Source organism: Haemaphysalis longicornis, unplaced genomic scaffold (assembly GCF_048455015.1).
Source record: "Haemaphysalis longicornis isolate Haplotype H1 unplaced genomic scaffold, Haemaphysalis longicornis Haplotype H1 scaffold_14, whole genome shotgun sequence".
NCBI classification, from domain to species: Eukaryota; Metazoa; Arthropoda; class Arachnida; order Ixodida; family Ixodidae; genus Haemaphysalis; species Haemaphysalis longicornis.
The window spans coordinates 40,201,210-40,226,978 of record NW_027526245.1 but is presented as its reverse complement, the minus strand read 5'-3'; the positions used below and the strand labels follow the sequence as shown (position 1 = coordinate 40,226,978).

Genomic DNA, 25,769 nt, shown 5'->3' with positions numbered 1-25,769 from the left:
GTGGGCCACGATGCGAACGCGCGTGAAATATTGGAGGCTTTTTATATCAAGAAACATGGTACTGATTGTGTCAGTGATACTTCTGTTGCTCTTTTCACTTCTGAGTTGGAATTTTTATCTTGTATGACATAGTGTTAAAGGAGCCATGAAGAGAAAATACAACTTCGTTTAATTTGAAAGAACTAGGATTCAGTATCTCACTCAGCACCATTACAGCCCCAAAAGATGTTTTTTTAACGAAAAAAAGCAAGAAGTATTTAAAAACTTTCAAATTTTGCGCCACAGTGACGTGTTATGAGCAAGCATGACGTCATACGGGCCAACAATAAAACATAATTTTCAGTGCGTTAACTGCACGTTAGCATTCAAGTGATGCGGTCAAATGAAACTAGAGGCCCCATTACAGATGTCGAGTCATGTGTCATCGCGACAGGTCACTTAGGCGGCCGCCAATCGCGCAAACAAGGTTCCGTGACGTCATAGAAAAGTTGCGGGAAATTGGCTAGGGGGTCGCGACTGCTTCACACGTTTTCTTTAATATCTCCGTTATTTGTTCGAAGATTGCGATGATATTTGTATCATTGTTATCGGGACTAAGCAGTCTTCCTAATAAGCCCAACTTGTATTTTGTCTTCATGGCTCCTTTAACGGCTGCGGTTATCTATGTATTTGTTGCGATGATTGGTTGCGAGTTGTCTTTTAAATGGTGCACGCTGCGCATGATCGAGTCTGCGAAGATGTAGCTTGTGATTAAATCAGTGGAAGTAGCGCCAGTCCTGTCCGTTTTTTCTTACGTGTGTCCTGTTCTTTAAAGCGCTAATCCCAGTTGTTATGCTGGAGAAGCAGCGGCGCTGGGGGTCCACCTTACTTGTTTCCCCCTTGGATCCGCTCTCGGTGTGGGGGACACACTGGAACAGCCTTGTGAAATTCGGCTAAACCTGGCCTCACCAAACAGCCCAGCAAGAACATCGCAAGGCCTAACAAAACTTAGCAACACCTAGCAAAACCTAGCAAAACAGCAACCCCGGAATACGTTAGGTCGACCCCCAGCTTTTGCAACCCTGTCAACACTCCACAGAAAACCAAGGGTGTTGCAGTCGGTCAACACCCTTTTTGCCACACTAAAAAGTGTGAAGCTACCAATTATCGTGTTGGAACCTCATAAAAAGGGCTTAATGTCTTTCCAACACCCTTATTCCACTTATACTAAGCCTTTTTTCAGTCAATAAGAGCGCAAAAAAGTTCAGTGTGTTTGACGTTTCACGTTTCACGTACTAAAGCTAAACTTGGGCCATGAGGCGCACCGAAAATGAAACAAGCGATCATTGCAGACGAAGAATTTTTTTTGCTTTTGCATATTTCTTACAAGGTGGGCAGGAGGGTGTGAGGGAATGTCTTGTACTTCGCAGTCCGCAGTCGCATGCATGGATGGCCGTAATAAATCAACAGCTGAACACCTTTTCCGCACCAAAGGGTGTTGAAGTTGGTCAACACCCTTTCTTCCTCACAAAAAGGTGAACAGCTACGAATAAAGGTGTTGAGGGCCAAGAGAAAGGGTGTATCGGCCTCCCAACACCATTTTCTTACGTATACTACACCCTTTTTGGACAAAAATAGTAAGAAAGTTTAGTGTGTTGAGCAGCCTAAAACGACGATCAAATGAAAATACAAACAAAAATTCAAAATGCTGCTATTTTCTAGTAACAGTGGAGCCATATAAAAACAAACTTTAAACCACTGGGCGAAATATTAGGAAGACAGATGAAGCAGTGGCGATTTGTTAGCTGCTTCCCCCCGAGACCTTATGTTGTCCTCGCGATTATATGTAAAGGCACGGCGAAGAGACACGGAGGTGGGATAAATTTTCTATGCTTTCTTTTTTGTTCAAATCGCAACCCTCGATATGTAATCACCCACCACGCCACCCGTGGAACCGTAGAGTTAGGCCTGCCTATTGGCGTGTTTAAAGATCAGCGTTTATAACACTGGCACACATTTTTTTAGTTGTAGCATATCAAAAATCCTACAGTATCGTAAATGCTACCACTAAATTAGATTACTTGGTAACCAAGAATAATTTGTTAGCTGTCACATTCTTGCGTGTGTAAGCCCCCATTTTCTTAAAAGCAAGCTTAGGTTTACGCTGAGTCATTGCATTACTGCTCTGTTCGCTGGAATGCATTCTGCAACAGATATCACGGATGTGAGCGTCACAATAACTATGCCATCGTACCCCTTGACCCACGACCGTCGTTCCATCCGCTACCTAGCGGGGTCTCATAACAGATTATGACATCACAGACTGAAAGGGTACTTTGACGAGTGAATCACGCGATGGAACATTCTGTGGGAGCGGCTCTATAATTCGTCGATGGGCAGTCAGTAAAAGTCCACCTCCGAAAATAAATCAGAGCTGAAAACTGGCAGGAAGGATGAGCGTGGGACCGGCCTGCCTTTCTGCATGTGTCGTCTGCTTTACTGCCGTTTTCCTTTCCAAGACGAAATACGCAGTGCCTACGCGGTCGAGGGAAGCAGTTTCTTATGAAAAGAATAAGTGCGCACCTTACGATAACAGTTTTCCCAGCTATATCGGTTATTATTTGTATCAGTAAAAACTGGAACTTGTGCGCTCTACCGTCCTGAAAAACGAACTGTTATACTCAGCGCAACGACACTCGCTTCCTTTGCATTGATGACGCGTTTGGCTGTGGAAGGTCGGGAAAAGGGAAGGAAAGCGCAATATCCACGTTTCGGTGTGTTACTTATTCGCTTTTACTTAATGTGCGCGTAATAGTTTAAAACCACGCGATGTGCACTTTCTTTTTTTGTGTGTTTTTACGCGCGAACACAATTTTTTAAACATTGACGCGTTTCATGCCCCGTGCTGCACCCCAGCTCCGAGGCGCAACCCATGTTCTAGCCCGGCAGAGTAATTTAAACCACTTGGGCATATTTAACGTGCGTCGAAACATCGACATAATGGCGTTCCCGTTTTCCGTCTTCATCAGAAAAACGGTCGCGGCGAACGGCGATCGAAACTGCATACTTCAGGTGAGCAGGAAACGGCTTTAACACTGAGCCACGCCTACGGGTAACACTTGCCAAGTATTTGCAATTTCTCGGTTTGCGACCTTTCTAAACATGTTATGAAATGGAACAAGTTTTCACCCTTCGGATGTGCGCTTTCGCCATTGGGCAGTGGAGCCCTCTTGCGGCCTGATTGCTCCCATAAAGTTGCAGCGAAGGAAGGGCAAAGTCCTTTCATCGCCTGCAAGCTGCCGAGAATGACATTTGGTTTGGTCAGCCTTGCACTCTGCTTGCGGTACCAGCAGCAACATGCCGTAGTTACATTGGTGTGCAGTCTTTTTCTTTGTTGAGCGTTGACAGTGTTTTTATTGGTCTGGAGGGGAAAGGGCGCGAGAGCGTGCGGTTGAGGGTACGTGAAAGAAAAATTGAATGAATGGCACTGAATGCGCAGTATCAACAACGGATTGTCGAACCGTTTTGTCTTGAACCGGTATCCCTTATTTCATTTTTCGGTGCAGTTCCGGTTCGGGTTCAGGGTGCTCAAAAATAGCGGTTCGGGTTCGGGTTCAGGTTTGGCTAAAATACCGGTTCGGTTCCGGTTTTCGGTTCAGTTCTGGTTCGGCGCCATGAGTAAAATGACAATTGAGTGCAGTGCGGTGTTAATTCCATAGCACCACTGTGTAGTTGAGCAATGGAGGATACAGTAGAAACATTGTCTTACAATTCAGGTTCCTTAATTCATAAATCGGCAACGTACCCGACATCTCACAACATAGCTTCGCAAGAAGAATGCTGCTGCCGTGTGCACCTGAACCCAAAAAGAGCTGTATTCAAAACGCAGCAGTTCCATCTACGTGGGACGCCAAAAGGTGCTTTGATTGCGTGACTAGCGGCAAGCGTTGCCGGGCGCATAGGAAACTCTGTGGCCGAGGGCCTATAACGTCTCCTAATCTTACTTGGGTAAACATGTTACCTACGTGATTGCCTGAAAGAGTGATATGACTTGCTGGAAATCATGGCTAGCGTGTTATTCAGCATTTTAAGAGCCGGCAACAACCTTACCGTCACGCAAATTAAGTTCCTTGTCAGGAAAACTGCAATGACTTGTTGCGTCGACGATAAAGTATGCTCTTCACCGAGGAATGCCAACTTCATAGATGCGTGTGAAGTTTGTGGCCACCCACAAACTGAACTCGAATGTCGAAGTGAGTGGCTTGCGCTGCGGTCAGCGCCACGAAGCCTGTAGCCTTCTGGTAAATTGGCTGTGAAAGATCAAAGTAGAACACGAAGAATACCGCAGACATAAATTTGTGCATCAACTTCCAGTGCGTAAAGCAATCACACAGCCACCACAAGGAGCAATAGCTAGCATTTTGACGAGATGTCACTACGCAGGGCAATGAACGCGGAAGCTAAATTTTCACAACAGCAGCACCATTTCTACTTATCGTGCTTAGTACTATAAGTTATCGAACTGCTCCATTTCAGCTCTGGCACAGCTTTTGCTCCTACTGAATTGAAACATTCAAGTCGATGCGGCATTCTTGAGAAAACTTTATTGCAATTGACTTTCAAGAATGACGCGATAGAGGTTTGGAGGAAAAGGCATTAGACATATGCAACAGGGTTTCAAGAACAGTAGAACTATACATGAAGAGCGGGTGAGTCATCTTAACAGCATTAGCAGCTCTTTTGCAATTCTTCCGTAGGATAATTTTCTTGGGCGCACCTGAAGACACCCCCGAAGCTCTTCATTGGCTTGCCATGAATTTCCAAAACGTCCCACAAGAAGGCTGCTCACATCTTCTACTTCACCCTAATGAAGTGGCTCGTGCCTACAGAGATGGGGGATTTTCTAGGGTTTGCAAGCGACGGGTAATTAGCTAAGTGCTAGAATGGCAAATATAATAATAACCAGCTTTACTCCGTGGGGACGGGAGAGACGAGATGAAATGATTGTTTCACATCACTGAGATTCATTTCGTGCACTTCTTCTTCTGTTGATTGATTGATGGATTGATTGATTGTAGTGTTTAACGCGCCGGCGCAGCGCAGGCGATGAAGCGCGCCGTAGTGTAGGGCTCCGGATTAATTTTTACCACCTGGGGATCTTTAACGTGCGCCGAAATCTCGTACACTCGGGCGTTTTTGCTTTTCGCCTCCATCAGAAAAGCGGCCGCCGCGGCCGAGCATCAAACCCGCATCCTCTTCTTCTGCTGACTTTGTCGTGAACGTATGGGGACAGATTTTTCGCCCATCTCTTAATTGCCGTCTAAATTCTGACAAATCGGTTCCGAAAAGCAAAACAAACTTGCGAAAACCAAACGCCCAAGACAGTCACGCGAGAAGCGAATTCCGATTGGGCAAATGGATTTGGCTCATTATGATCCGGGCCACAGCAGGACCTCGCTCATTTCCGATACGAAATACACGATCTGCGCACACGTTTTCGATGCGCTATTTCGCCTATTTTCTTGCCACCTCTTTCCTAGGGGAAGCTGCCGTTTTTTTATTGTAACTGCACTTTTATTCGACCTAATTTCTGTTTGTAGATTTGTCTCATTAAGAAAAAAAAAAAAAAAAACGCCTCGAGCGACCACAATCATAAGCGAATCGAGAACCACCATACTTCGCGAAAGGCAGGATCTCCCCAACGGCAGCCTCTCCTGTTAGAGAAGACTACCAACCAAAGAAAAATTCTTTCGATATGGACTCCGGCCCACTGCGGTCTACAGGGGAATCAACTGGCCCACGCAACCGCTCGAGCTCTGGCCAAGCCAGCGGTGTTACCTACGACCCCACCACAACCACCGTCATCTCCACACAAGACCACACAGGAAAGCCAAGACCAAGAGCTCATTATTAGATCACACAAAGACAGGCTAGTCACATACAGGGATACAATAAATCACTGTAGGCTATCCAGATGCAAATATCCACCGGTACACCACACCCTTTCAAGGAAAGAGGCAATCACGTGGCGACGGTTGCAGACAAACACTTTTTCAAGCCCTGTTTCCCTCAACCGTTGCTACCCAGACCAACGTTACTAGAATAGCTCCCAGACTTTTACTCAACCCGCCGCGGTGGCTCAGTGGCTAAGGCGTTGCGCTGCTGAGCACGAGGTCGCGGGTTCGATTCCCGGCCGCGGCGGCCACTTTTCGGACGGAGGCGAAGAGCAAAAACGCCCGTGTGTGCGAGATTTCGGCGCACGTTAACGGTACCCAGGTGGTCGAAATTAACCGCGAGCCCTCCACTACGGCGCGCCTCATCGCCTGCGTTGCGTCGGCGCGTTAAACCCCACAAGACTTTTACTCAAACATCTGCCCACTGTGCAACAGCAGCTAGCTAGAGCAGACCTACAGCACATGATATGGTCCTGGCACAAGCTCCGAAAATGCGACCGCTTATAATAGCAAGTCTGATATTATTACACTTAAAAGATACAAAATTAAGACTCTAGAACAATGGGAGACTGTTCTTCTCAGCTCCACACCGGAGCCACAACTCACAGCAGTCCGTACGACCGAAACCGCCTCGAGGATCCAAGGAACTCTGGCTGATGGCTGAGGGAGGGAGGCCGTGTAACTCGTCCACACATAAGAGCCCATCTCAGGCACCATATAAAGTCCTCTCTCTCTCTCTCTCTCTCAGATGCAGGAGTTCGCCTTCGACTCCCAGGCAGCCATGACGTTACTTTCGGTGAAGAGGAGACGCAGAGCCTGTGGTTGCAGCGAAATTTTGCTGAGTCACTCAGTTTTCCCTGTCAAGCAGTAATCACACCCGTGCTTACGCGCCTTGTCTTTAAACCAATGAAATCCAAGCCCCTCGCCGTTCGCTCTGCTGCGGATACAACTGTGACGGAAAGCGGTAAAAATGAATCGGCGTAAAAGCGCCCGACCAATTGGCGTGGCTGTTTGTGCACCCAACAGCGCCACACGCTGTCTAGACTTCGTTTTGCTGGACATTTTCAGGATGGGGAGCACTAAAACACTCATTACACTGAAGCAAACTTCATGCAAAACAGCGACAGGCTGCGCACTCCGATGCGCTGGCTCATTCCGCTAACAAAGGGAGCTGTCTAGTTTCACGTACTAGTCATAAGAACTAGTTAGTTCATAGAGATGTTGTAAACGTTACAGAATTCCCACCTGCTGTTCGCACTAAGTGTGGGGAACGGCTGCGCACTTTTTATGGCCGTTATATTCTACCTCTCTTCCCTTTGTACTGTTTTCATTCAGCAGCTCAAATTAGAGCCGCTGTTTCTGAACTACGTGGTTGACGTATATTCCTTCGATTCTATTTGCTCTTTTGTTTTCCCTATTATGTACCTCCTTTTTGTGTTCGTTGTACTTATTTCGTTCATTTTTAAATTGGTTTTGTTTATTTATTTTTCTTTTCTTTCATTAGCGCCATTGGCTATTATCTGTGTAACGGCTTTCTGAATATAACGTTCTGGAAATCCCCTTGCCGAATTTATGTGCTTCAGCATATGCCCACTGTTACGATTTTGTGTGCCGCTACCATGTTCGCGCTTGATGCAAATTTTGCGGAGTCCCCCGGGATGTAAGAAATCTGCCTCGGACAAACCGCAACGTGCCTGGGAACGGCCGGATCGTGGGAGCCTCGATCCGGCTCCCACGGCTTGATTCAGACTTCAGCGTCGGCAAACGCTGCGTGTAGCGAATTGTCTCGGCGGGCAGACGCCACAGCTGAGATCTCCTCTCCCCCCTCTCTCAGACTCAACGAGCGCCGCTACTACCGACCCCTCAGGAACTCTGGAAAGAGCGTTGTGTGTGTCTGTACTATGTTCGCGCGACGTGAAAAAAAAAGCAGGAGGAGTGCTGTTTTGACCGTTAGCGCTTTGGGTCTAAATGCGCGGCCCAAGCGCAGAAGATTGTTCATTCTGGAGCAGCGAATCAATGCGGTCACTCTGCTCGAGTCCTGTACTGTGACCTCACCCGGAAGGGTATTGTTCTTCTATTGCTTCGGCTCATCTTTCGCTATGCAGTAAACCAGTTAAGTTTGCCTCCGGCTTCTTTTCGTCACTTCCACGGCAGCAATCTTTGCTGACCGATTACCGCCACGCTACCACGCTCATGACGGAGACGACGGAGCGCGGTTCGGGGACGCTTTCTCGTACGTAACACCCCCATGAGCAACGTGTAAGTATCTCAAACCTCTCTGCACGTCCGACCTTTTCGTGGCTGCTACTTTCTACGAAGGAGCTCATGATTTTCCCGGCATCAGCCGCCTTCCCAAGACTCGGCGTTGATCTCCATGTCGACGCTGCAAAGGGCAGTGACGCCAGCCGGAAACATCACCGGGGGACCCTCTACACTTTCTCTCTCCTGGTAGCGTGGATACGAGCTCAGCGAACCAAGGGGGTGCTCACGCTAGCTTTTTGCCGCTGAAAGTGCGCTCCCGACTTAGACGCAGAGGGCCCAAGGTATTCCAAAAGCAAACGGCCGCCTCTGTGTAGATGCGCGCTTGCCATTTCCACGTGACACAAGCGAGTTACTCATTGTCGCTGGATATTTTAATTAAAGTGACTATTTCGATTGGTATTAACACCCGATAAATAAGGCACTGTAGCACCACATAAAGTGATATCACCAAATGATTAAAACGAACACAAATTTTTTCATTGGAAGAAGAGCGAGCAGTGATTGCGACTAGCCAATGGGCAGTAAACAAATGTTATATGTATCTTTAATTGATTTAGGTACTGTTAGGATGTCTATTAATCAAAATTTTATTAAGTCAAGCTAGTTCTCTAGGTAGAGGGACGTGTGGAATATAATTAACTGTTTGCCACGGATTCGGTAAAGTATTTTTGCATTGTTGAAGATAATGTCTATGGGTAATTGTGATGCTGAGGAGGAAAGTTTCAACGGAAATGTGGAGAGGTTATCCAGGCGCAGAGCCTGTTTTGCTATTCGCCGTTGGGGAGGAGTGCTCAGGGGCGAAGGAGAGTGCAGGCGAAGATGAGGGGGGGGGAGGGAGGGTCTTTCATCTAGGCCCGTGTCTTTCATGGACCGCAGAAAGGCTTCTGTTGCCTTCTGCGAAGTCGATGGCAAGGATCGATGTTCTAAGATGGTCTACTGTGAACGGTTGATCGTCCAATCGAAAGGAGTGTCTGCACACAATGGGATGCATCTGTCACTCAACAGTGCCTCAGAACCTCTGCACGTCTTTCGAGTTCGGCTTTTGTTCTGGAGACGCACTAGCGGGCCCTTTTCGGACAGCAGCTTGTTTCTGGCAATCATCGACGTCGTCCCTGAGGGTGGCGGTCAGAGTCTCCTGCAGCACGCAGGGTCCCAACACGGCGCAGACGGCCATGGCGGCCGCGTACGCCAGGGGCAGCGTGAAGGCGGCGCCGAGGGCGGTCCTGGCGAAGGGCTCCAGGGAGGCGGCCGCCCACGAGACGCACTGGAAGGCGCTCACGCCGAACGCCCGCAGCCCCGTCGGGTACGTCTCGTGCAGGTGGAGGAAGCACAGCAGGATCTGCAGGGGAGGAGGAGAAGAGGACACTGCAGTCGAGGCAGGGTGTGGACGGTGGTGTCGCTACGCGGTATTTTGTGCCTTACGATTACGGTATGATACCGAGCCCGCGCAGCAAGGCCTGTCTCATTTCATGCTGTACATAAGAGCTACAAAGGTGGTAGTTTTAAACGCAGAGCATTTCAGTAACTCACGATGTCACCCGCGTTGACTTCCGTAGTCGTAGTCCGCACCGTCGTTGTCCGCACCCCTCCCCCTACACTATATAAAAAAAAATACCTCGACCCTGCGGGTGGAACGCAATGTACATGGTGCTCTACCCACTGCGCCACAAAGCCGACACAGAATGGGAGGCTACGAACGCGCCTTATATCCTTGACTCATTCAAACTACGTCAAGAAGCTGCTGATGCGCTCGCATCGCGCTCTCTCGCCGCGGTCGGTTCGCGCTTAAACCACATATGTCGTTCGCGCGCGCTCCGGTCGCTAACATCTGTGGCGTGATCGTGACGTCAACATCACGCGTTCGTGTGGTGGCGCGATTTCGGCGCTATAACACTCTCTCGTGAGGGGCATTGGATTGGATTCGATTGGATTGGCTTGGATTGGTTTGGATTGGATTGGATTAAAGTGGATTGTGTTGCGTCATAGCCGCGCCACGTTGCGTCATAGCCGCTCCACGTTGCGTCATAGCCGCGGCAGGGGGTTCACGGCACGTTTCACGTTTCACCATCGACTTCATCGACAAACCCGCCGCGGTGGCTCAGTGGCTAAGGCGTTGCGCTGCTGAGCATGAGGTCGCGGGTTCGATTCCCGGCCGCGGCGGCCGCTTTTCTGATGGAGGCGAAAAGCAAAAACGCCCGTGTGTACGAGATTTCGGCGCACGTTAAAGATCCCCAGGTGGTCGAAATTAATCCGGAGCCCTCCACTACGGCGCGCCTCATCGCCTGCGTTGCGTCGGCGCGTTAAACCCTACAATCAATCAATCAATCAATCAACTTCATCGACAATGTCTACGCTGGAAGAGAAGAGCGGAAATGCTCTGCATTTGATCGTGCCCCTCGCGAGGGGGATGTTAACGCTGGATTTTTTTTTTGTTTTGCTCGTCGGAGGTGACATTAACACTGCTGCGCCACCAATTCTTTTGTGGGGCATGCGTGATTGGTTGGCGTTCTCCGGATTGTACAGCGGTCACCTATTGCGGATGTACCAAACAAGAAGAGACTGCATATAAGACTAGCTTGTTGTGTCACTGTACCGTAATATACATATAATTGTGGTATTTGGTCTATTTTATTGACACTCAAAATACCTTTAATTCGGGAAACCACGAATGCGAAATATTCAAGAGGTGGGTCGTCTGAAAACGCATTAAATTCCCGTCCAAGTTAGTCCCATACAGCCAAACCAGAGGAGTGAAGAATTATGGAGAGGTGGTCCTTTTATCCCGAGACTACCATTGAAGGTTTCATGCGTACAAGATCTCAGATTTGCTCCTCCTGAGCAGCAAAAAGCCGCCATTAGCAAGATGTTGAAACCGTTATTAGAATCTAGAAACCGAATGGATACTGATCAAAAAATACGTGCACCTTGCGGGAGATGCTGCACTGAACGAAGTACGCAGACTATAACCGAAGGCTTAGCCCCGATGACAAAGACGGTGACTAAACGAATCGTGTGTTCGCCGACATAGTCGTCGCTGCGGTAAACCTTCAATGATAGCCATAAACCAACTCGCCCAAAAACTGGTCCTGTGCTCAGACGACACGCAACTGCCAACGTCCTTGCAAAGGCGGGCCCAAGCAGCATCCATCTCGACTCAGCAGAATGTGTGGGTTTATGGCGGGAGTATTCTTGTAATAGCCGGAGCAGGGCGCAACAAATGCCATTGAAATGCAGTCAACATGCACGGCTTGAACTTCAATACAAAGGGTCCGCCAGTGGGGACGGAATGGCGGTACTTGTGGAGGAAAAGGCGGTGATATTCCGTGATATTTTTGACCGTGAGTAGACTATCACGAGTTGATGTGGCTCCGTGGGAGGCTGTGCTGGCATCAGAGGCCTGGCAGACGAAAGTTCAGCTGGTGTGTGTGCCACTTCACTTCCTTCAATACCTGTGCGGGCTGGGTACCAGATCAGCTCTACAGGGTCAGTAGGTTGCTTTTGATAAATCATTTGATAAGCCGAGGCGACATCTCGCCGCTGGAATCATTTAGAACGGCCGTTTTCGAATATGAAAATATGAATAAAGGGATTGGAATATGTGTGAATGCAAGTTCTAATATGTGTGAATGCAAGTACTATCGCCGGCTTTTCCGCCACTCGAAGGTGACGGGTTCGGATGGTCAGGGTCACGAGTGGGAGAGAATTGGGTGAATGAATGACTGTTAATGCAAAAAACGTCCAGGTGACAATACTCCTCTGCATCAACGTTTGCTGCATCAACGAATAATTGGGCATGTTACTGTTAACGCACGGGCTCGTAGCGCCATTTATTCAGCATAATATTGAAGGTGCATTTTGGGAGGAAAAGGCCGAACAATGAAGTTCTCGCTCGACATGGTTTCGATGAGCGATTTTGGCTCCGGCTCTTGTAGGTAGGCAATACGTAGGCTGCCTATAGGAAGGCACTGCGGATGCACTGCGCGTTCTTCGGCCAAGCCACCACAGGGGATGTCCTTCTATAAGTTCTGAGGTCGTATTGAACGCGCCTGTGTCGGCAGTGGAAGTTCCCGGTGGTATTTGTAGCGCGGCTCGATAAGCCTTCTGAATTAGGCAGTCCACTTCCGAGTTTCGGTTTCCGTTAGGCTAAGGAATGGGAGCGCACACATAACCATACTTATGAGGAATGCGTTTATTAGTTTTACCCCATCTCTCTGGCCACTTCTCCTTATTAAGAGGGCAGAGCTGAATAGGCGAGGCATATTGTGAATCCGCTCGTAATCTGAGCAGCTGGATCAAACGTCACTTTCGCTAATGGGTATAAATGTGTATGCTTGTTCTCATAGGTCGTTTGGGACATGCTATAAAAACTCTGACAGAGTACCTGCAACACGCAGGTCTATACGAGTCTCTGTGAATAACTCAACGTTTCTGTGCGCATGAAGTTCTTGAACATCATCGCCATCATCTTCAACACGTCATCAACTCGCCAGACTTCATTAAAGATCATTCGTTCTCCCCCCCCCCCCCCCCCCCCTCTCTCTCTCTCTCTCTCTCTCTCTCTCTCTCTCTCTCTCTCTCATAGGTTGTCCTCGGTAGAAAGAGCGTGGTCTAATCCTGAACAGCACTCACGTGAGAAGTCGAACGGCAAGCAGGATTAGGTGCCGCTGTTTCTCACGAAATGCGAGGATTCTTTACGCCGTTTTTCTTATTAGTTATGAGAGAAATTAAACGCCAGCCCGCCGAAATCCAACATTGCCGTTCGTGGATTACGCAGCTGGAATTAAAGCGCTAGGCAACTGGCTTGAAAACCTCTGCTGGCGCCTGCTGGTTGACGTCCAGATTGTAATGGACTACAATCCCGCTGTGGTTGGGCACGCCAGCAACATGAGAGGGCGCAGTGCGCACTACTGATGTAGAGTTCGATATAGCTCTCACAGAGATATATAGAGGAATTCTACACTCAGTCAAAGTCATCTTTTTGTAAAATTTCGCTGAAAGTGGTGGTAGAAGTGGTGAAGCGTATAACGCGTCAATGCAACCGAAGTTTGCGATAAAGGGAACACATGTTACGGTGCTTTCGTGATCCCTCTGAAGCCAAGAAAAATGCTATTACGCGAGGCTTACCTCGCGCTGCCTGGTTAACGCTGCCTGGTATACATGTAGTGTTGATCTAGAGTTTGTAACTGAGGATGCGGCTGCACTGAGTACACTGAACCTTTTATGCTGGCATATAAATGGATAGGGTGAAACTGGATTCCTTGAGAAGGCAAGCGTGGCAAGGGGCTGCACAAAGTTAGGTGTGCAGGTGAGATAAAAAATTGAAGCTGTTCCACTCAATGTGAAAGCTGTCGTAAGTGCAGAGTAGTGATTCTCCATAAAGGGCTATAGCGCCGTTATCCGCTCACTGCTACCGCCCAAAGCCATTCAAATTTCCCGCCTCTGTAGTGCTCACGCACCCCCTGCCTGAAACAGCGGCAGCGGGAGTTCTGTTCTCTTTGCGCTTTTCTTCCCGCACGTGCCGGCGTCGCACTGCCACTTTTTTTCGCTTACTATCACAAAAACCAGCCCAACGGGCGTTCTTAACTAAAGGAATGCGGGCGCTGTCGGTATAATTACGTATATTTGGCCTGAAATGTACCTGTAGTTTTCTTTGCGCTTAACAACGGGGAGATGTATGACAAGCGCCAGTGGTTCACAAGTTTCGAACGCTTATGACTATTAAAGCGCTTGGCTTTCGAAGAGAACGAAAAGCTGTTGGCGGTAGAGTCGTATCGGCCAATTAACGAATGTTGATTACAAACTTTTCATGAAGGTTATGGCAAGGAGTGACAAAAACAATTGTTGGAAGTTATCAAACATGTGGAATTCAGGGACGATCTGTTTTTATCAATATTCATGTCGCAAGAAGTGTATTAGAGCGTTGTGACGCTGTAGGGGGCCACGTGGCTATGATCCAAATTGATTTGCAGAAGGCCTTTGACCATGTTGCGCATAACACTCTTTTCTCAGTGTTAGAACACGTTAACGTAGGATCCGTCATCCTCGAAGGTGTAAAGATGTCGTACACACAGTGCTCAGCTAGTGTTATTGTAAACAAAAAAGTGGGAGGAAGTTTTCATATACTGTCGTCGGTGAGGCAGGGGTGCCCCTTGAGTCCCTCGTTGTTTTCGATTTATCTTGAGCCCTTTTGTTTAAAGGTTCTTCAAAATGAAAAAAAAATACACGGATTACATTTGCACTGCAGTGCAGTTAAAATTTTGTCATATGCCGATGACATCGCTGTTTTTTGTAGTGATAGGAAAAGTGTGAGGGAGGTGGTGAACGATCTAAAGCGATTTTGCGAGTTGTCTGTCAGTGCAGTTAACTGGAACAAGTGCATAGGATTTTGGCATGGTGACTGGCAAAGTAAGCCAGTGTTTTTCGAGAACATGCCTTGGACGACAACTCCGGCCAGGTATCTGGGCATCCCCCTTGAAAACTACCAGGATGCTAAAGAGTACTGGGACGGAGAAACTGATAGAGTTAGAGAGAAATTAACACAATGGGGGGGAAGGGATCTGTCAATGTTTGCCCGTGCATCAGTATGTAATGTGTTTGCTGTTGCGAAGGTATGGTACGTCCTACAGGCGATTTGTATGTCAAGAAGGAACATACAAAAGCTGCACAGAGTGTTCGCGGTGTTTTTGTGGGGCTGGGAGCGCATAATCGAACTAATGTGTTTCGCTCGGTGAAAAGTGGTGGATTGGGTCTGGCACATTTGTTTATCCGACAAATAGTTTCTAGGTTTATGTTTCTGAGAGATCAGAGAGATTGCTTTCTACGTACTGTGGTACAAGCCCGACTACGTGATGTTATTCCTGACTATGTAGTTTCAACTTCTGAAATGCGATGTGTACGTGTGCGTGGGTTCTTGCGCGAAGTCGTGGATGCTTTTAGGATTTTAAGGGTTAGGTTTTCCTTGAAGTATTTGAGTAGTGTACCGCGGAAACGTTTGTACAAAGATATGATTGATGTGTGTCTACCTGTTCCGGTTTATCGTCAGTTGTATGCAGTGGGTTCCGGAAAAGATGTTGTAAAAAAACTGAAACGAATGACCGTACGTTCATGCGTTAAATATTTCTTCTTTAAACTTCATAGCGGCACGCTACCGGTAAAACCCTGGCTTCAGGAAAAAGGACTATATGTACACCTATGGACACTTAACTGTCAGTTATGCAAAAAGCTGGAAACAATCGAGCACATCTTTCTGGACTGTTGAGATGCGGTGTTCCACTGGGACATCCTCAAACGAACCTTTAAAAAAGACTTACCATTAACGCCTTATGGCATTCGCTTTTTCCCGTAAACAATGAGGGAGGCGTGTCCTATGCCATGTTCGTGGCACTTAGTCTGTATTCTATGTGGAAAACTCGCAGGGCGGTTCAAAATGCCAAAGAGGATGCTCGCACTGTGCGAGAGTACTTTATTGAAAGCGTTGATTATACAAGAGAAGTTTATAGAGCCATGCCGGAAAAACCTGAGTGGTTACCCATTCTGGATGCTCTAGCGCAATTTAAGATGTTTTAAGCCACTCCCTTCAGCCGTTTGGTGGCTGGAGCTACTAATTTGTGTACTGGGCAGTGTGTTTGGTGTTGTCGCCAAGGAGGCAATAAAGAAAAAAAAGACAGCTTTACCACGGGACTTTGGTCCAACGACTGAGCTACGACGACACTGCGCGGCCCTAAAGTGCTCTGCACTTAAAAGCTTGCGGGGATAAACTGGTCGCACTTAGCACAGGGCCGGGATAATTCGAGATCTATGGGACAGGCCTTTGCCCTGCAGTGGGCAAAAACAGGATGATGATGATAATTCTACGGGATCGGGTATAGGAGCCCCTGATCACCTGCGAGCTGACGAGTCCCTTGACCAGCAGCGAAGCGGCCAGCCGGAGCTCGTAGTGTCCATTGCTGAAGGCCAGCCACAAGTGCGCCGCCACGAGCGCGGCCGAGAGCAGCGCGAGCGACAGGCGGCGCGGCAGGCGGCTGGCGCACAGGCATCCGAGAAGGTTGCAGGCCAGCTCGGCGGCGTACAGCAGCGAGAAGTCCAGCTGGGGGCTGCCGCCGATGTCGGTGCCGGTCAGCGACGATGTGTAGTACGACATGCCCAGCACCGCCGCCTGGATTCAACGAGGGAAGAAGCCGCGTGGGGTTGAAAAGGTCGGGATATGCGACGACTGGAGTGTTCGCGGGTTTTGCCACGGCGGGCTAGAGAAGAGCGTTCATTAGCCTGTTGTCGCCAAAGGTAGGACAAAAGCGTTCACGCTGCCTTACAAGCACTCAAACCGTGCATTATCTAAATCCAGTCTTTTCTTTCATATTTTCCCGCCACATCCTCCGACTTCGTACCCCACGCCAACCCCGTAGTGTGTGAGAAACCACATCGGATGCATTTTGGAGAATGCGCGGTTGGCGTGGTGTACGAAGTTCCGCCAATATCTGAACGAATGTCAGACCGGCCAGTGACTGAACGACTAGTTAAGGGAACGCAGGCTAAATGTTAGCAACTTTCAAATGGTCATTCGTCTGCTCACTGCCACTACTGCGGCTGCGTGCCACGCGTTGTCGGAGCGCGACATAAAAAGCCGACTGTACGAGAGATTACGGAGGCAGAGTTGATGACCGGAGCAGGGCCTGCTTGTGTGAGCGTGCCGTCGTTACGTTTAGCAGATAAAAAGTCGGCGTTTTTTGCGGTCATGGGCGGTGAGGGTGCGATAAGTGTGTGAAAATATGTCTTTCAAATAAAACCACTTGAAAGTTAGCGCTCCGGGGTGTCTTTCTCTTCTTTGTCCGTGTCCGCATGCGCTATGAATGTTTCAAAAATGCAATGCCAACCTATCCAGGAAGCTGTGCTCCTTCGTTTATGCGATAGGCAAGGCATCGCTGGGACTAAAGGTGCATTTTACTCCGTAGCGGTTGATGACCAGCGAAGCTTCGTGCAACGCACCCCACGCACATGGGTAGAAAATGTACACGAATTTATTTTTCTCATGGTAGACACTAAGGCTTTGTGATAACCTAATGAAAAAGAACAAAATACCAGCAGACAAACATGGGCTGTCGGTTTCCCTCCCGTAGATGCTGCCGCGGAAAGCGACGGAGAAAAGAGCCAGGCGATCGCCCGATTCCTGGGGCAGAACACGAGCCACCGCCACGAGCGCGAGGAGCGAGCTATGCCCGTGCCTCCGTACCTGTGCGAGCCGCCTCTTTATTATTATCAACAGATGCTATGAATCCACGGCTGACGGGAATTGTGTAATTTTACGTATTCACTTTGCGGTAATTTTTATGAGGCGTAAATGAAACTCCGATTGCAGGTGGTCGTCATAAAGTTTTATCCCGAGAGTTTTGAAAAAACAAAAAAAACAAAAAAAAAAAACAGAGTTAGAGCCGCTTGGGGTGCGCATGCGCCATATAGTTGACTTTTCCGCAAGGTGTATTGACTCGCACACATTAACACTGCGCGGAACCCCAGCTGCGCGCTTTAGAAGTAACTTTACCTGACGTGCCCTACAATCTGCTGTCAAATCTTCGGGTAGGCGAGACTTCCTTCCGCACTCCGAGAGTGCATTTGAGGGCGCCCACGGCATTGTGCTCTCATGAGTGGAGCCATGAAGTCCTAAAGGCTGTTAGTATCTTAACATGGTGGGCCTCTATGTAGAGATAATATTGTACATAATATTGTCACGGCACATAGCGGTGGACAATACCCATCCGCGCCATTACAAAAGACCAGCGACGACGACGACGACGAAGAAAGTGCTGGCGGACCCAGCGCTGCCTGTCTGATCGCCGCCATGTTGGAGATACTGTAAATAGAATGTCCACCTTCTTCATGGTTCGTCTCATCTGCTCTGCCGCCACGTTACATTTTGTATAGGTGCGGGGTAACGTGGCGGAAGAGCAGATGAGACGAATCATGAAGAAGGTGGACAATCTATTTACATTATTTACATGGCGGCGATCAGACAGGCAGCGCCGGGTCCGCCAGCACTTTCTTCGTCGTCGTCGTCGTCGCTGGTCTTTTGTAATGGCGCGGATGGGTATTGTCCACCGCTATGTGCCGTGACAATATGTAGCAACGATGACGCTACAAATTATTAACCTTTTTTGAAGTTGTGTGACCAGGAAACTGTCGACTAGAGTGAACCGCTTTAAAATGCCTTCAAGATGTCGTGAAGAGATTAAAAAAAGGGGTCGTGTGGGTACTTATAACTGTTGAACCTTGATAGACAGACAATGCATAGCCGTTTGGTTTCCAAATATCGGCAAATAGGCAGAAAATGCAGTTACAGTTTCACCAAGGCTTTCCTCCTAAACTCGATAGGTGACGTCTTGGTAAGAAGCCAATTGCAGTTCCCCCTAGTCTGCATAACATGTCGACATAGAGCGGGCTCGCAAAGGGTCAGATAAGGCTACAACATCGGCGCCATGATGAAACGCGCCCTGCAACTGAACGGGAGATGGCTGATCTTTGATACGACTGATCAAAATGGTCTAACTTTTAGTCGACAAGGCGGGAGAGTGGCGCCGGCAGAAGTAACCACGTTTAATGTAGACTGCATATTTGTAAGCTGTTTACGCTGTTTCGCACCAGTCTAAACTGTCGTTCTGCGGTATTCTTGCACAAGCTTTCCGACGCCTGTTTTACGTAGCCTGTAATGTGAGTTGCGCGAACGTGAAACTTCTGACCTGAGGAGATAAATGAGCGAAAGCTTAAAATGAGAATTCACTGCATAAACAGGTTTCTTGAAGGAACATCGGGTAGTCGCAACTTAAAACCAACCCGTCATTTACTCATCAAGCGCTAAAACAACTAGCGAGAAGCAATGATACAGCGCAGAGTCCCACAATCACGCAGTTCTGTTGCTTTCCTGTTTCCTCCAATAAACAATGCTGTTTAACGTAGTTTCGTCTATTGGATATGCTCCACTTTGGCTTTCTGCAAAATCTTTTGACAGTAACTTGGCGGTTAAAGCTCTGGGTTAATTGTAATTTCTGAAAACACACCAGAGTGTTGGGTTGCCAATGCAAAGCGGCTTTTATGGCGCTATTTTCTGCTGCGCGCGCTTGTCACATCGATAGTGTAGGGGGTAAATTGTCTGACTTCAATGCAGGCTGGCAGTAACGTTGGGCTGGCCCGGCGGACGCAAGTTCGAATCCCTTCTTTTAACGCGATAGCGTTATTAGGCTCATTTTTCGATTCCCCGTGACTCCCAGCCGTCCGCTATCAGCCGTGCTCATCAGGCGTCCACGGAAGTACGTCACCGCTGTCACCGGGACGCTGCGACTGATGCAGCAAGATTGGAGGGCTCCGTTGAACCTGTAATGTGGCGCTACGGCAACAGAAGTTTGGAAAGAAGGACAATATACAACGTCGGATACGAAAGAAAGGACGCGCCTTTTCACCAGGTGCCGCGCCTGCGCAGTGAGGTTCGTTCTATGCCCAGTCGGTGGTAGCATGTTCCGCAGACACGGTCTTCAGCCGTGCCCGCAACTTATGCTGTCACACCAAAGCGTGTTTGCAACAGAAGATCACAAGTGTAAATTTCCGGTAATTCATGCCCCGAAGCTACTTGTGGGCTACGAGGCGTGTCGTAGTGAAAGTCTCGGGAAGAATGTTGACCCCTTTAGGATCTTTAACGCGTGCCGAAATCTCGACGCACTGGCGTTTTTGTTTTCTGCTTCCATCAGAAAAACGACCTCCGCGACCACGAATTTAATCAGCGGCCTTGGGTTTAGCAGCGCAATGCCTAACCCACTGAGCCACCGCGCTGTGTTTTTCACCGGTACTTAAGCCGGCACCAACAGTGGGTGCCCTAAGTAAGATGAGGGACAAAGGATTAATGCCTGTCTCTCAGAAATTAAGGAAGGCATAAATTATAAGCCGAAAATAGCCAAAATAACGCCCAGTATATAGGGTCTAATGACATACGTTTTCAGAATAGTTTTCGATATTCCCACAGTTATGTATCCGCTGCAGGCTCGGTTTGATAAACGACAGATGACGCCGCACTGCCAAGTGAAAAATCACCCTAAAATAGGCACGAATACCTTCCCAGAGCACAGCCAGGTGAGAATGCTCGGCGGGGTCCTAGACAAGCGGGTAGCTCCCAACGCATAATCGGCTAAAACGGATAATCTTTAATCAATAATTGACCACAAGCAAAGCGTCCAACAAAGAGAAGAGCAAGAAAAAGAGAAACAAAACGATAAGACACATGCAACCACTGATCATGACCAGAATATTGCAGAGCCGGCCATACCACAAATTTACCGCGCCAAAGAAAGTGAAAGAAACACCATCTTTAGGACAGCATGTAGGGCAGTTCTCAACCTCGCAATTTTGATCGTGATCGAGACGAACTAAGAAAGAGTGGAACATTAGGATAACAGGATGAACATGCATGGACAGGCCTAGAAGAAGGGCACGACTATTTACTCGATGGAGAGATGAAATTACAGTATTCTGAGCAAAGAATGGATGGACTCAGGAAGCACAGGACAACAGCGGGTGAAGGTCAACGGGAGAGGCCTTCACGCCGCAGTCGTCCTAAGTTGGATGTTGGTGACAATGACGATGAATAGGTCCTCAATTTGTGTCTTCCTAACGCATTTCACAAAATCAAAGAAACCGCTCTCCTAGCGCCAAGAAAGCGTATGTAAAAACAAAATAGGGAGGGGCCATCATACCCCCTTCAAAAAGAAACAGCAACCACAAAACGGGCACCCCCGAACAGAAAAGAAAAGACAGGCACCCCCTCCCCTCCTTGAACGGAAACCACTGCACGCCATGATAGACATGGCACCAATCCAGCGACCCCGCATAAAAACTTTCCTCTACCAAAAATATGGATACCCTCCTACACAAGAAGGGACTGTATCGCGGGCTCAAGTTCATTCGGGGAAAGTTTCAATAACATGAGACCACAGTATACACCGACTCCGGGATGTACGAAAGAACGAGGCCCCAATTGTCGTAGTTCACTACACTGGCAATCTTTGCGACAGCATGGCCCTCCAACATACCGTAACAAAGAAGTGGAAGTGGGAGCCATCCTACTGGCAATCCGAATAGCGGAATTATCAAACAGAAGCGTAACATCATTACAGAATCACAGAGGACATCCAACAGTTTTTGGAGGCAGAATAGCAAGCGCTTCAGTAATATATGCCCATCCATAATGCAGAAAGTTAACGTCACCTGGACAGCCGTATCCAATGGTCTGGCAGCGAACGGCGCACTATGCAATAAGCACACGTACTTACGTACCGTGCTTCTTGCGACCACGACTATAGCATTATGCCTCTTCGGAAAACGTTAGAAGGAATTCTCATCCTACGCCTAGGAAAACAATTTTTTCCTTTTGCTTCAAAGAGGTCTCAAGGCCGAAGAATCACAAACCATGTGGACGAAAAACATCCGCAGTTATCTTAAAATTCATGTGCGTTAAGGTGTTCGGTGGGAACATCAGACTTTAACACGGAACTCTGCTAAAGTGGGGGAAACATCCACCCTCTTGCGCGCAACATAGCCGTGTCCAGGGGTATGGCCAGGGGAGAACAACTCAAATGTAACATATGTTCCACTTCTTCGAGGCATGGGAGGGAGATTTGATCTGCTCGTTACCTCAAGATCAGAGCGAGTTGGTTGGGAGGGCAAGGGAAGGAGCTGCTGCATTTGGTGCCGTAGACAAAGTTTCACCTTCAAACTGCCTGCCATCTCTTTACCACGTTTTCGTAAACCACAACTATTACTACTTCATGAACAAAGATCTTTTCTCTACCTCCCTCCCTGCCTCTTTCTCTCTCTCTCTTTGTAAAAAGCAAAGTTTTTCATACCGGCCTAGACATGACAGAATAAACATTTTGATATACTGACCTTGACTCGCCCTCTCTGAAATTGACCAACACTTCGCATTTGCAACCTTTCACGATCACATTTTAAGGCACAGAAGCCCAGAGCCTTTGTCTCTCCTGTGACACGGCGATTAAAAACCCTGGTTGCTAGTCTATCTCTTTTCGATAATTTTTCGTGCTCTGAAGCATAGATAGGAAAAACAGCAGCTGCGTACGAACACGCTCCGTAGGAGTCGAAATATCGCTATCGCGCCTTACATGTTAGGATACAAATGTAAATGTCTCTGTTTTTTGCTTGACCTTTTTTGTGCCATTTGATACGAAAAAGGTTACATTCAGATGAGAATTCATCAAACCATCGTGAACTTCAGCAGGCGAACTGGATACAAACTGTACAAACAGCCACTAGGTCTGAGTTCTGCAACAATGGTGGGCGGTCAAATGAAGCGGCCGTGACACCGGTCACGTCGATAGAAAACTGTTTATGGCAACGAATAAAGGATGCATTATTTTTTAAATATCGGGTTTGTAGCTCTACAGAGCAATATAAACAAATAGCGTTTAACTCGCGTGTTCTTACTGTGACGTCACTGCTATCAGTGACGTCACAGCATTGTCGGGCGGCAGCGAAACTATAGTTGCGTTGCCGCCCGACGATGCGCGCATGGTCGCTTGCGATGCGCCTCGAAACGAGAATTTCGAAGGCGTCTCCTAAATTCTAGAAGCAATGAATTGTGAAAATATGTGGTATTTATATTGCTAAAAGGTCGTTCCAGCAGACAAAACTAAACAAAGACAAATGCATTTTCTCTTCACAATCACTTGAAGGCTAGTTTCAAAACACAGCTCTAAAGCACCCGCTCCTGTGGTTTCGCGTTGCCGCCGGCCTCCGTTGTAACCAAGCGAACGGAGAGGACACCGAAAACAGACGAAATAGCGCGAGCAGGAAAGCGAGGGAGGAAAGCGTGGCGAAAGTGGGAGGGGGAGGGCGGTAGGCCGAGGCGGCGCGAGACATGATCCCCGGCAGCGACGGGCTACGAGATAACCGAGAGAACAAAGAAGCCATCAAACACAGACGGGGCAGGTAGCGGAGGATGCAAGTATGGTAAAGGTGTGAGGGGAGGGCGGTATGCTGATGAAATGCGAGAGATGCTTCTCGGCGGCAACGCGCTACGACAGAACGTAGCGCGCGCCATCATGCGTTCGCTGATGGCGCGATCACTACCTGAGACGCATCAGATATGCGCCGTCGCCGCAAAGATTGCACTTCGCGCTGCACTCAAATTTCGCGTTAGAGGGTATCGTAATGACCAGCCATATTTTTATACAAGCGTTGTGAGCGCTCAGCAAAGCGGTCGTGAACCCTCACCTGGTACCACATAAAAGGCGTGTAAAACCGGAGCAACTTGGAACACAGCACATCGCGAAGAGGGGAGGCCCTTCTCTTCGCAGCCGGCTCCTCGTCGTCCGCACCGTGACCGAGGTCCTGGACTAGTATTTCGGCCTTGACCCGGTGCAGGCCGTTGAAGCGGGCCGTGTTGGCCACCGCGTTGCGGGCCTCCTCGATGCGGCCCCTGCTGAGCAGCCAGCGGGCAGACTCCTGCAGCAGGCCCGAGCAGGCGAACAGCAGCGCCGAGTGCAGCAGCATTAGCGCGTGCAGGCCGCGCCAGCTCGGCAGTAGCGGGGCCAGCCAGGCGGCACACACGGCGCCCAGCGAGAAGCCCAGCGAGATGCACACGCTGTCCACGTACCGCAGGCGCGGCACCAGAGACTCGACCAGGAGCACGTCCAGGGAGGGCGCCGAGGCGGCGCCGAACGACGTGACCAGCCGGGAGAGCGCGTACATTGCGGCGTTCGGGGCGGCCACGGCGGCCAGGCTGCCGACTGCGTGGACGCCCGCACCGCACAGCAGGGCGGTCCGCCGGCCGTTCCGGTCGGAGAGCCGACCGAAGGCGAGAGCTCCCAGCGCCAGGCCGGCCATGGCGAGGCTCTGGGAGAGCAGGGCGAGCCAGCGCCGGTCGCAGACCAGCTCGAAGTGCTGGATGACCGTGTTCGGGCCGTACGCGCTCGCCTGGTCGAACTCGAAGTGGTCGCAAGAGCCTCGGCGCCGAGCATCGCACGCGTGTTCGTCTTCCGACTGATGACAGGTGGACAAGTTGCAGCAGCGGAACAGCAGACTTCCGGGGAGAATGAACGCCGGTCCGACGGTGTTCAGGGCGAGAAAGAAATTGCTGCAAGCTACCAAAAACGCCAGCAGCCTTTGCATTGGTGCGAGGGGCCATTGTGGAACAACACAGACTTGTTTCCAGTCCTGCTGTTGCGAGGCTGCACCCATCGTGTGTCCCGTTCACGCTTTCACCGGTTGGAAGGCGGCTGCTTCGGCGGACGGCGTTAGGTGATCTGGCCGGTTGAATCGACATTTTCGCATCCCTTTGTTTTCGTTGCCGCCTTCGTAGGAGGAGACGTCTCGCTTGTACTTCGCGCGTGCTTTCGGGGCGAGCAAGTGCGTTTCTGAAAGGCATCAGGTGACCTTCGGAGGAAGGCGGCTGCATTGCATTTCAAGCGGGAGCTCGGAATGTCCGTTTTTATTCTGCACTGAAATTCGATAGGCGAGAGGGAGGCTTTTTACTTTTGACGGTGCAATCCAGGATAGAATATCATCTCCGACCTCCGGGTTGCCCCGCCATTGCTGTTTTGTTGTAGATTCTATGCGTGCTTCAATTTCGCAGCCTCGCAAATACGCCAAAGCTGCAGTTTACTAGGCTTCAAATGAACGTCCCAACAAATGATAGATTAGCGCCAGAAATCTGTTAAACTATGCCGAAGCTACCTGCTTAGCTGGGCGAGAGATTATTACAACAGGGCCTCGCGCTATGCATACGTGTACAAGTAGTTGCGTGTACACAAAAACATACCAGATGTCGTGTTTCTGGGATACTGACACATTCGCTAAACATATTTTTACTGTCCTCCCTCTGGTTGCAATTCTCTCTGTGGCCAAGCCTTATTTTTCACTGGACTGTGTGGTTGCCGACGCATTGCTCGTGTCAATCGCTTCTGTATCAACCACCGCAATACAAGTTACTGGTAGACGACACAAGCAGCTACGCAATAAAACATAGGGGCCGTATTCCCAGCACGGAGTAAATTGCGGAGCAGCGGATTTCGTTGCGGAGCAGCGTAGATTTCACTGTGGCTAGCAACAGCGTAGAAACGAACAAAGCCATTGGACCGCATTCAACGTTCCCTGTCGGGGCCAGTTCAAATATTTTAAAGAAAATTCTGTAAGGGAGTTTAGACTGTGAGACTACCAGACGCGCTATACACTAATATTTAAATATCTTGCGGCAATTGAGGACAACGTGCAATTGGTTCCTAAAAAAGAGCGAATGTGCAAAAACAAAAAAGGAACTCCCATTACTCATGGGAAGGGGAGGTGATGAAATTGCGCTTGTGGGGGCCGCGGCCTCCTGGGCATAGGAGGCTGACCGCTACCCCATTCCCCCACCCCTTTTGTCCATTAACAAAAATTCTTCCTCCCATCAAAAGAACAACGGAACCCTTTCCAACCGGCACGGCATCTGGTCCTCCTCTAGTTGCTGCCAGACGCCGAACCGCGGCAGAGGAACGTTTTTGCAATATCACGGCTGTTTAGCGGCGCTAGGTTGTCACGAAAATT

At 49.0% G+C, this 25,769-nt stretch overlaps 1 protein-coding gene across 1 annotated transcript; it reads right to left on the bottom strand.

Annotated features, from left to right (window-relative positions):
• Positions 1-7,593: 7,593 nt before the first annotated feature.
• LOC144165258 (solute carrier family 22 member 6-like) lies at positions 7,594-24,749 on the bottom strand. The gene is made up of 3 exons (XM_077695386.1): positions 23,460-24,749; positions 16,078-16,350; positions 7,594-9,534 (listed from the first exon to the last, which is right to left on the bottom strand). The coding sequence occupies exons 1-3, from the start codon at positions 24,423-24,425 to the stop codon at positions 9,205-9,207; spliced, it is 1,569 nt and encodes a 522-aa protein (XP_077551512.1). The 5' UTR covers positions 24,426-24,749; the 3' UTR covers positions 7,594-9,204.
• Positions 24,750-25,769: the final 1,020 nt, after the last annotated feature.